A 12094-nucleotide genomic window follows, 5' to 3' on the forward strand; every position below is an offset into this window, starting at 1 on the left:
TCTGTAGTCCACCTTTTTCAAGCATGGCTCCTACTATCCCATCCAGATCACACGGGAGGGCTCTTGGGACTAACATTCAGGGTCAAATATATATGTGCAAAGCAAGAAGTCGGTGGGTGTAAACATGAACTGCTAAAAGTTTGCCAAGGATGAGGTTTCCTCAAGGAGTTCAGCGGTCGTCTGGTACCAGATGCAGGGTTTCAAAAATGTTTAGCTCTTTGGCTATAGATCCCAGTTCCCCTAGAGGCTAGGGATTTCTGGGGGCTGTAGTCAAAAAATGTCAATTGTCAAAACTCAGATTAGTTTCCAGAGTGAAAACTGGAGAGGTTTCCTGTATCTAATAGGTTTGGGAGGAACTCCAACATGGTGTCAAGGAAGTTACTCCGCTGGCTGGTTCCAGTTTAGATAGCAGTCTAATCCCTTTTACCTTAATTTAATGGCTGTATAAAAGAGGGAACATGAGTAGGTGTTACTTGTTACCTGGTTCAGTGACAGACAACACCTGCTGAACTTCCCTCTTCTACATACTTACTGTATTAAAAGTACAGGAGCCTTCTCCAGCTCTAAAGTGGATCAGAATATTTGTCCATATAATCTAGTAATGCCTATTCAAATTGGCAGTGACTCTCTTTAAAGTGTTGGCTCGAGAAAGCCTTTCCCATCAACTGTTCCTTGATCCTTTTAACAGCAGATTTCAGGCACTGCCCCTGTGCAATTCTGCATAGCAAGTGCTGAGCTACATGCTCATCCCTTTCACTCACAGTGTTAGCACTTGGGATCAACACTTGGGATCTACCTATTTGAAGACAGACAATCTCAGCTTGATAGCCTACTTCAGGTACCTCCCTCAACTCTACCACTGTAGGAAACCAACTTCTAAATTTCAGATGTTTTCAAGACTAAGGCCATAGGGCTGGCATTTCTTTGTATATATTAATTTATTGCATTTCACAGAATTAAAAGATACAAGGGCCATCCAGCCTCTGTTTAAAAACCTCCAAAGAAAGAGATTCCATTACTCTCTGAAGGAGTGTGTTCCACTATTGAACAGCTTTTATTGTCAGGAATTCTGTTGAGGTGGAATCTCTTTTTCTGAAGTTTGAATCCATTGTTCCAGGTCCTATTCTCTGGGACAGCAGAAAACAAGCTTGCTCCTTCCTCAATATGACATCCCTTCAAATATTTAAACAGGGCTATCATATAATCTCTTAATCATCTCTTCTCCAGGCTAAATTTAAGTCTCTTCTCATAAGGCAGTAGTTCCCAAACTTTGGCCTTCCAGATATTCTGGACTTCAGCTCCCAGAATTCCTGACCATTGACTAAGATTGGTGGGAATTCAGGGAACTGAGGACCAAAACTTTGAAACCACTGTCATAAGACATGGTTTCCAGATCCTTCGCTATTTTGGTCAGCCTCCTCTGGACACATTCTATCTTTTCAACATCCTTTTTGAATGGATGCAGTACTCCAGGTGAGGGCTGACCAAAGTTGAATAGAGAGGTACTATTATTTTCCTTGATCTACTTGCTATACTTCTATTGATGCAGCCTAGAACTGCACTAGCTTTTTTAGTTGTCGCATCTCATTGTTGACTCATGTTCAACTTGTGGTCTACTAGGACTAGACGAGACAGTGCCTAAGGTATTTTTCCAGGAGAAAGGTGGCAGATTGGCATTCTATGGCTGGAATTCTGTTAATAATTTGCATGTGCATAAGTATGGTTTATATGTACATGTCTCTTTTGGGATGGAGCACAAGGTGCTATTCTGTAGTTCTTTGTACAATGTCCCAAACTCCCCTACCACACAGCTATCAAGCCTTGCTGCTGTTTACTGGTGAGGAGTGGGGCAATTCAACCATTGCAGCTTTGAGCGGGAATGGACAGAAGGGTGTACTTTGTCTATCAGCACACTCCCATTTCCTTCCCCTTCAAGCTGAGACAAGTCAGTTTGAAACATTTGAACTGTCTCACTGGTGTCTCCAGTCCTCACTGGTAGGCAGCAGCAGCTCATCTGGAAGCAGTCCCTTGCAACCCACACAATAAAAAGGCCTACATGGTGTAGGCATGAAACTGCATGGGCAGAGTGTTATGCTGCTGTATGATCTTGGGCTATAGGTCCAGAAGCAAAAAGCTCTAAATCGAATTAGGGTGAGATTGAAAAATAAGAATAAGAACCACATGGTAAACCCAGGAAGAACAGGTCATAATCTACCTAAGTAGTTTGAGGGCTGAGAGCATCCTCACTTGCTCTTTTCTATTATAGTATATTCCTCTGCTGTTTAAGCAATTCTTCATACTTCTGCTCAGCAAATTAAAATAGGAAGCAAAAACTACTCCCATTTCCTTATCTTAACCTACCCCACCAGAAACTCTGCAAACAGCAGTAGTGGAATTTGATCCAGGGGTTATCGACATTGGAAAGGAGCAGCCGCTGATCCAGCAGGCCTGTAACTCAAGACTCAGAGCCTGGCCACCTGCCAAGCTTGAGAGGGAGGAGATGAAGTTCCACAACCAGAGCTGCATTGGTTTTTATCAGGCAGCTACACCCAGAGATTCAGCAGGTATACATTTCAGGAGAAAGAATAGGGACAAGGTTGAGACAGACATCCAACACCTTCATCCAACACCTTCACAGAACAACTGAAAGCAGGCAAGGTGCTTCTGACATTGCCAGCAAGGACAGATGGATTCTACTGGAGACAAGAGGTAGCTTGCAGTTTTTTAAACAGTCAGATAACCCTCACACAACCAAAAGCAAATCCTTTGTATATCACTGTCTAACCTCCACACCAGGGGATGTTTTTGACTACAATCCCCATTCAGTCAAATCACTATGGTTAATTATCAGTAATTATGAAAGACGCAGACTTGAAACTACTGGGAGGCACCAGGTCATCTATTCCTGCTCTACAGGTGTGACCAATGCTGCTTCTATGGTAAGGACAATTATATTTTCCTGTTAGCAGAACAGGGAGCACAGTGATCCAGTTTCCTCATATACTGTAAGGTTCCACAATTAATTATTACATTTATTTCACACTTCTTTTGCACGATGAAGCTGGAGGTTGGACAAAGAAGATTCCCAGACTATCTCCCTTCCAGTTTTTGACCAAACATAGACCTCTTTCTTCAGCAAAGCAGCTGTGTTATGTGCCTTCAGGCCATATGCTGGAAGTCTCGTATCATTTAGCAAAAAAGCTTTTCCAAAGAGCATGTACTCGGTGACAGGGAGGGAAAAGAGAGGCTGTGAAACAACCATGTTTTCTCAACAACACCCTTGAGGAGCAGACTGGCAGTGATCCCTTGACTTCCTGGTGCCAAGAAAGAGGTAGCAATGAAACCACACATTTGTCACTCTCCTTAACTAAATTAAATGATGAGCAAAAATGAGGGAAAAGCCTGCAATTAAGACTGCTATGGGGAATGGAATTGGCCTACAAACTACCATTTAGGTATAGTTAGGGAATCTTTTCCAGCTTTGATTAAATCTCTTAATTCTAAGAGACCAGGATCAAAGCAGGATCAAAGCCCAAGGGTAGACTTAGAAAGAGTAATTGATTATTTATTTATTTATTTTCATTTCTATGCTGCCTTTCTCCCAGAAAGGGACCCAAGGCAGCTCATAGATTAAATCGTTTAAAAACATTACAATAACATTTTTTAAAAATTAAAACAATCTGGCTAAAACCAGTATAGAAGTAAATAAAACATACAAAAGTCTAAAAACATAACTAGATCCAAAGAATTTTTGAAGTTGACTGGGAATTTGAACCCCCAAGACTAACACTACATCACACCAACATCACAGAGAGAAAGCATCACAGATCTGAACAACATACAGTACTCTTGCTGGCTACATCAAGACTAACATAGAAATTATCACTCACCAGTTGCAGTCTGGGCCAGCTTCTCCTTGGTTTTGAGAGCATGGGCCCGCTCCTCTTTGAGCCGCTCATCATCTTTAAGAAGGGCCACCAGCTGCTTGGCCTTCTCCCGCACATTGACCCCTTGGTCCTTGCCATCACGGTCAACATACTGGAAATCCTTTAGCGTCTGAATGGCATAGATGTTCTCCTTGCATTGCTGAGCCACTCGCTCTGAACCTGTCTTGATCAGGTATTCCATCAGTGTCATGGCCTGGAAGAGAAAGTAGAGGAGGTGCTCAGAATCTACAAAAGAAAGAAGCCGAGCATCAGGTTCCTGTAGGTGCTCATAGCAGGGGACGACGGCTGGATATAAAGGAAAACCAGTGGTGAGTAGAAGTTGGATCCTCAGGTGGCTCAGAATGTGAGATTTGTGGGTTCTTGATTAAGATGGTATGACTACAGTTGCTTGTATTTCACCAGAGTTGGGCACCTCTAGAAGGTCTGGGGAACAATTTCTGAAGACCTGTTCTGGAGTGTAGCAACCTTGAAAATGACCAAAAAGTAGTGAAACATCAAAACTGGAAATGATCAGAAATCTACTTCTGCTTTCACTTTTGGGGGTCTGGTTTGAGAAGAGGAAGGGTTGAATCTGTGTCCAATTTTATCAAAAAAAACATTGCTCCTGGTTACTTCCAGAAGTGGGAAATGATTTTATTGTCCAATTAAAAAAAATCAGAGAGGAGATTGAGGGGCCTTGGGATACAAATAATAATAATAATAAAAATCCCTGAAACAGTATGTAGCCCATGGACCAGACTTTGCCCACCCCTAATTTAAACAATTTCAACCAAAAGACAACATGGTATAATGGCAAAATACTGGACTAGGACTACAGAGAGCCACATTTAAATCTCCATTCATCTTTGGAATCCACTAATGACCTAAGACCTATCAGCCTTCCTTTTAGCCTAGCCTTGTGCTTGAAGACAGAGCTTGGAAAATTCCTGGCTGGAAAATTCTGGGAGGTGTAGTCCAAAAAATAATTTTGCCAAGTTCTGTCTGATCTCCCTGGGGGAAAGGCAGAGTAAAAAAAGAATACCTAACTCAGAAGGTTTCCAAATTTCTGGCAAGTATTTTGGGGATTAATGGTCAACAGAGCAAAACCTCTGAACTGGGCAGGCCAGAGCCAGCAATACAGAATGAAGATGAATTAAGTGCAGAAGACCTTCAACCTTCCCTTGAAATCTGCCGCACTTCCAAATGGGGAATGGACATAAAATTTAAATAATATGGCTCTATGAAGAAGCCATGAACCCACTTAAAAGGTATCCAGCACAGTGTGTACATGCATTGTGTTTGTTTGTTTATACCACACCTCTCTTCATGTCCTGATTTAATCACTCACAGCCCTGTCCTAGTGAACTGGCACCTATCAATTTCAGATAGAGTTCCTTTAGAAAACAAAGCAACCTCGCAAAAATTGGAAAGATTAGTTTCAGATTACACTTCCAGGTTCACCAAGCCACCATAGCCACTGGCCACGCTGGCCTGGAGAAGTGAGGAGCTCTAATCTAAAAACCTAAAACCTCCATGTTTTGCTCCATCTTAGGTGCTGGTGGGCCTCCTTTAAAGAAAAAGGGATCCAGCACCACAGAGAGTAGGGTCTTATGCTCGTGCCCATTACCTTATAGACGTGACGCCAATTCTTGCCATGGTCATTGAGGCGCTTCCAAATCATGCTCATGATCTCAGAGAAGGCCACCACATTGTAGGTGAGGTCAGCGATTTCAGACATGAGGGAACTGGAGGGGCCCCATGGGTCATTTGATGTGGCCTCTCGCACCTTGATCTCTGCTTCAGAGTAGTTGTGGACAATGTTCTTCATCTGACGGCGCAGGGAAGAGGTCGACATGGTGGTGGCAGTGGTTGGTGCAGGCAGTGGGGAAAGTAGCTGTGTTCTCCCCCACACACCACAAGCTTCCTGGTGACACCTTCAGGGTGTAACTGGCTAATGTTGTGTGAGCAGACTGTCCAGGTCAAGAAAAATCCCAAAGACCCTTTAAGGCAATGGGTCCCCTGTATCCAAGCACAAAAGAACCCAGCTTGCTTTGTGGGGCTCTCCCAAGCTGCTCCTATATCATGGGTCTGCTCTCCCTAGTGCACTGCATTCCCAGTCTGTGGCCACCTAGGCAAGGCAGCCATTTTGAGAAACACCTGAAAAAGTCAAGAGGGAGAAAAATTTCACTCAAGAATGAAGTACCTTTCCAGCCTATGTACTGAAGTCAACTGCAGAGAAATTTTGAAGGCCATATTCCAGTGGTGGGTGGGAGCAAAAAAGTCAACAATCCTGTCCTCTATTACTGGATTAAGGATAGTGTACAAGTAAAATTAATTTGAGCAGATTAATACAGTTTAAAATAATAAACATTGTTTAAACAATCTAAAAAGATTTTCAACATTTAACAATTTGAAAACAGCTTTAAAAGGTTAAGACAGTTTGAAAACCATATAAGCCTGTTGGAGTTAAACCTTTAGGCCTTTAAGGTTTTAGTAAACAGCTATATTTTTACCAGGGCTGGGGAGTAGAAGTAGGAGTAATCAGTAAAGGAGTAAGAGGTTTTTACAGGTTTTTATATTTGTTACTCCTTATTCCTGTTATTATATTGTACATGCAAACATTAAAAAATAATTTTATTATTTTGCACCAGGGAAGGGGACTGGGAGGCAAAGAGAGACACTTATACACACACAAACACACACACGCCAGCCTTGCAAAGCAACCAGGGCTTTTCCCCAGGGCTGGGGAGTAGGAGTAATGAGTAATAGGTTTCTACAGGAGTAGGAGTAACATTAAGAAAAAATATCTTACTTGGGAGTAGGACAAGGAGTAACCCCAAAATCAGCACTATTCTCCAGCCCTGGTTTTTCCCAGAAAGACCCAGTGTGGTATAGTGGTTTGAGTGTTGGAGTCACTAGGATGTTGGAAATCCAGGATTCAAATCCCCATTCAACCACAGAAACTCACTGGGTGACCTTGGGCAGGTCAGACTCCCTCAGCCTCAGAGGAAGGCAGTAGCAAACCCCCTCCGAACAAATCTTGCCAAGAAAATACAGTGGTCATCTAAGTCAGAAACAACTTGAAGGCACACAACAATAGTGTCATGCTTTTACTTGGTGCTGAAACAAAGCCAACACTGATGCCGGTTGGGCTTGTAAGGGCTGGGCATTCCATAACTGAGGTGCCACAGCTGTGAAGACACATTCTCTCACAATGTATAGACCCCACTGGTGAGATACAGAGGAAGGTTCCTTTAGGAGACAGTGTAGATATACGTAGGGAGAGGTGAGATATAGTGATTTGAGCATTGGACTATGGCTCTGAAGAGCAGAGTTTGAATTCCAGTTTGGCCATGAAAACCCACTGTGTGACCTTGGACAAGTCAGACTCTTTCCGCCTCAGAGGAAGACAATGGCAAACCCACTCTGAAGAAACATGCCAAGAAACCCCCATGATAGGTTTGCCAGTGTCACCATAACTTTGAAACGTGTAGACTCACAACAACAACAATTCTGAGGACAGATATTTTCCCTTTCAAGATAGGGAAGAACTATATAAAGGATGGGAAATGATCCCAGAAGAGCCATCAGTGAGAAAAGGGAGTGACCCTCTGGAGAAGCCTAGTCCCTCATTCCTCTTTAATCTGTACTGCAGAAAAATATAATCCCTTTTCCTACAAGTGGTTGGAACAGATATAGAATGGATTCAAAGGTTACATTTTAAATCTGGGATTTAACTTCCTATTCATTTGGCTTACCTCCAGAATGTACTTGAAGGGGACTGCAATGAATCAGTTGCACTTCCTCAAGCAAGGGCATATCTAACCCAAGAAGTGTTAATATCTGAATGTTCTCCACCAAACCTATCTTAAATCCTTTGCCTAAATGGAAATGAATTCTATCACCTCCATGAATTCTTGTATGAACTGGGTGACCTCCTGATTAATACCTTTTATTGCTCTGCATCTTTCTTCCTGGGAACTGGAAGTGAGAGAATGACTTTGGTAAGATGTTTAAGTCAGGCCTGCCCTCAGACCAGCTCAATTCTTTCCACTTGAGGCCAGATTAGGGGAAAGTGGGGTCTGCATGACATCTATGGCCCTTGGACCCCACTGTTGTGGCACACAAAGACCCTCTGCAAGTCCCTCTTTAAGTCCCCCAACTTTTTAAAAAATAAATGGTTCAACGTTCTAATGCCAAACTGAACTGAACACACTCACCCACCCCCACCTTTTCCACCTGTATCCTAGCCAAAATGGAAACCAGAACTGATGTGACTTCTGGTTACCATGTTGGCTAAGACACAGCCAAAAAAAGGGAAGGATTTCCCTAGGTGTGGCCTGCAGGAATGGTAGGGGGAGTTGGCTGCACTCTACTGCAGTTGTCCGCCCCTTGACTACATGCTGCCCACATGCCTTTAAAAGGAAACAGAACAGGAGTGGAAAAGGTTGGGAAACCAGATTTTACTGCTCTGTGGTGCAACCACTAACTATACAGGCTTCCAATTCTGAATCAAAAGATTCCACTAGCCCAGCCCTTCAAAAGTGGCCACATGCCCTAAGGAAGTTTTCTGACCAACCTGTGCCCTCCAGGTGTGTTGAATTTCAACTTCCATGGAGCTGGCCCTGTACTCCATGGCATCTGGAATGCCAGTTGAGGGATGGATACCACTGGGAACACACACACACACACACAATCATTAGTTCCTTTTCTTGTTATAGTGGTGATTAAATTGGGCAGCAAATACAGGGAAAAGAGCAGGAGCAACCAGAATCAGACCCATCTGTCCCTTTCCCCTCCCCACCAACCCTGTCTGATCTCCATCTAATGGCACACAGCATGCCTTCCAGCTAGGCTGCTGTGGCCCGGTCACCTTCATGCTCAGAACAGAAACGGAAGGTCTTGGTTTTAGCAGCACTCACTAGCTCCAGGATCAACACCCAATGTCTCCCAGGCACATTTATTTTACATTTGTTGCTCACACTTTCTTCAAAGAGCTCAAGATAGCATATGGGCCTGTACAGACAGGCCAAAATAAAACTGCTTCAGGACACTTTGGAGGTATGCTGTTTAAATGATACATGCATCCTAAGAGGCCAGAAGCCATGCCAAAACCATGCTGCAGTCCTAAGGACTGGATCACAGCTTTGGCACAGCTTCTGGCCTCTTAGGATGCATGCATCATTTAAACAACATATTTCCAAAGTGACCCGAAGCAACTTTATTTTGTTTGTCTGTATGGGCCCATATAATTCCCTTTTTTCCACCCTTACAATTAGACTGTGAAATAGCTGGCCAAAACCAGGGCTATGGAGTCAGGAGTTGGAAGCAATTTTGGATGGAGTCAGAGTAAAAAACAAATATACAGTAGAAATATATTGATGTTTACTCCAGCTTCAAAATAAAATATTATAATGATATATGGTAGACATCTCATTTTATACATCAGCAAATAAAAATATATTATATGGCCTAACTGTCTAAATAGCCTGATGATCCACACACAGTGGTGATAAAACGTCTTGTGCTACTATTTTATTACAGTAATTTTTTAATTACTAATTTATACAAGTTTCCCTTTTGTGAAGGTGTCAGAGTTGGACAGTAACAAAAAGGAGTCTTGAGTCTAAAGTTTAGCACAGTGAGTCCCTAACTTTGGTCCTTCAGGTTTTTGGACTTCAACTCCCAGCCAGCTTGACTAACAGTTAGGAATTCTGGGAGCTGAAGACCAAAACATGTGGAAGACCAATGTTTGGGAACCACTGGTTTAGAATATGGACCTAACCACAACACAACAAATGGATCAAGGTCACCCTCGTAAGCCATGTGAGTGAGCAGGAATTTGACTCATGATTTCTCAGGTCAAAATCCACAAACCTAAGCATTAATCACTACCCTTATCTCTCCCCTACTCTGTTTTCTCTTTCTGACACTCTCTTACATGCACACCATGCATCCTATATCATGTCCTATAGCCTTCCTTGAGCTGAACACCTTTGGACTTGTCAGACAACAACTCCCTTCATACCCGGCAAGCATAGCCATTCTGATGTGCTGGATCAGCCTTCTCCAACCACGTTCTCTCCAGTTGCTCTGAGCAGCAACTCCCACCCAACAAGGCTAACAGTAGACTTACAAAGCAATGAAGTCTAAAACATCTGGAAGGTACCAGGCGAGGAAAGGCTATGCTGATTTCCCTTTGCTCCTGTAGACTGCCTGGAGTTCTGAGCATGTAACAAATCTTATTCCCTCCTTAGTAAGTAACTTTAACCAGCCCAATGCATCTATGGATTTGACAGAGATATTTCTAAGAAGATCAGAGATTTAGGAGCCAGAGTTATGGTGGACTAGAAGTGGGAGAAGAGAGGAGGGGAAAGTGGAAGATGTACAAGTCATGGGATCCATCTCCAAAGTGTTCTCTGCTTCCTGACGCCCCTCACCCTGCCTGACCCTAACATTCTTAAATGTCAGAAAGGAAGGAAGCCTGCATTTCTAAGGAATGAGTCACAGCAACCAGTGTTCGGAAACTTCCTCCTTCCACTCCTTTCCGGTTTTGCTGAATATTGCTTTCAGCTGTAGATTCCTGAATTGGACAACTGATCATCAGAGGCTGGGAAAGTGTTTTGTTAAAAAAATAAATGCCAGAATCTTCCAGACTGCCATGGGAATTACTATCCCAAAAACTAATTTTTCCAAAGCTCTGAAGAAGATTCAGTGAGCGAAGGGAAGTGATCAGAGATGTCTCACCTCTATGAGCACCAAAACCAATTTCAAATGTCAACTTTCAATTTCAATTCTAATCTTTGAATTCAGGACCCTTCTGTAGACAGGCCAAATGAAGCCGCTTTAGGCCACTTTGGAGGTGTGCTGTTTAAAAGACGCACATATCCTAAGAAGATGGAAGCCACACCGAAGCTGTGTTCTGGTCCTTAGGACTGGAGTGCAGCTTTGGTGCGGCTTTCAGCCTCTTAAGACGTGTGCACTGTTTAAACAGCACACTTCCAAAGTGGCCTGAAGCGGCTTTATTTGGCCTGTCTGTTCGGTCCCCTCAATTTCTAAGAGAGCCAACACCAATTTCAGAGATTCTAAAGAGACTATTCTTCCTGAAGTGTCTAATGAATTTGCAGACAAACAGATACAGTAGGGAAGAAAGGCTATTTAAAATATTTTACTCTTGACACTATTTGGGAACTATGAAGCAGTGTGGCCCATGAGGCAACAGCTGCTGGTCTATGGCAAATATCCAGGAAACTTCATTACTATGATATGGCACAAGTCCCTGGCACCCTATGGGGAAAAAGTTTTGGTCCACCACATCAAACAACTTGATAAGCGCTTACATGTAGTCCCAATTACTGCAAGCCACCAAAACGGCTTTAAGAAATTAAACAAGACACTAGTCCAATATCCTCAAATGTACTGGGAAACCATAGCTTCAATTCCTAGTCAGCCTTAAACAATGTAAGGGAATCAAGGGAGAAAATGTGATTAAGTGACTAACACATGTTTGTTGATAGAACAATTATTACATTTACAGTATACACTAGTGATTTTCTCCAAGGAGTTTCAAAGGAGGAGGATGGAAGCTTCCTTCCAACAGCTAGGGGCCACATGTTCAACATTTGAGATTCTTGTGCATTTTGACTAGCTGACAAGGTATGGAATCAGCCTCCTAAAGATATCCACTAGTTCAGGATCTCAACTCTTGAAGACTTGCTTTTTAAGACAGATTTGTATCTGATTTAATGGAATTTTAAAGGTTTTCTATTTAGCCTCATCATAGCTGGCTCCTCGTTGCTTCTCGTTGTATTTAGTACAGTTGAAGACCATGTTTCCTGCCTTGAGAATCATTATATTCAGAGGTTGAGGCTAATATGATCAGCCTTCTGTAGCCCAGCCCCCTCCAGACATGTTAGATTACAACTTCCATCTTACCAACACTTGTGCATGGAACTGCAAATCTATGGATTTCTAATCTCCTGTTTTGTGTTAATCTATTATACAGAGCTTGCCAATGTTACGCTTTTGGACTCATAGCATATAGCAATTAGATGGTCAGGAATTCTGAAAATTAGTCTAACCTTTTCAAACTTTGGTAATCCCTTTCAAACAGGGTTGATAGCCATCTATTGAGGATGTGCCAGCTATAGATTTCCTGCATCAATGGT

At 42.7% G+C, this 12094-nt stretch overlaps 1 protein-coding gene across 7 annotated transcripts in view; it reads right to left on the reverse strand.

Moving 5' to 3' along the window:
• The window catches only part of EPN1 (epsin 1), a 35319-nt gene that overhangs the window by 17110 nt on the left and 6115 nt on the right, over window positions 1-12094 (reverse strand). For all 7 annotated transcript variants that reach the window (XM_042473011.1, XM_042473008.1, XM_042473005.1 and 4 more), the window contains exons 2-3: window positions 5554-6083; window positions 3891-4140 (exon numbers count right to left, since the gene is read on the reverse strand). In XM_042473011.1, the coding sequence (XP_042328945.1) occupies window positions 3891-4140; window positions 5554-5781 (478 nt within the window). In that variant the 5' untranslated portion in view covers window positions 5782-6083. The remainder of the gene's footprint in view (window positions 1-3890; window positions 4141-5553; window positions 6084-12094) is intronic.

Source organism: Sceloporus undulatus, chromosome 6 (genome assembly GCF_019175285.1).
Source record: "Sceloporus undulatus isolate JIND9_A2432 ecotype Alabama chromosome 6, SceUnd_v1.1, whole genome shotgun sequence".
Lineage (NCBI taxonomy): Eukaryota > Metazoa > Chordata > Lepidosauria > Squamata > Phrynosomatidae > Sceloporus > Sceloporus undulatus.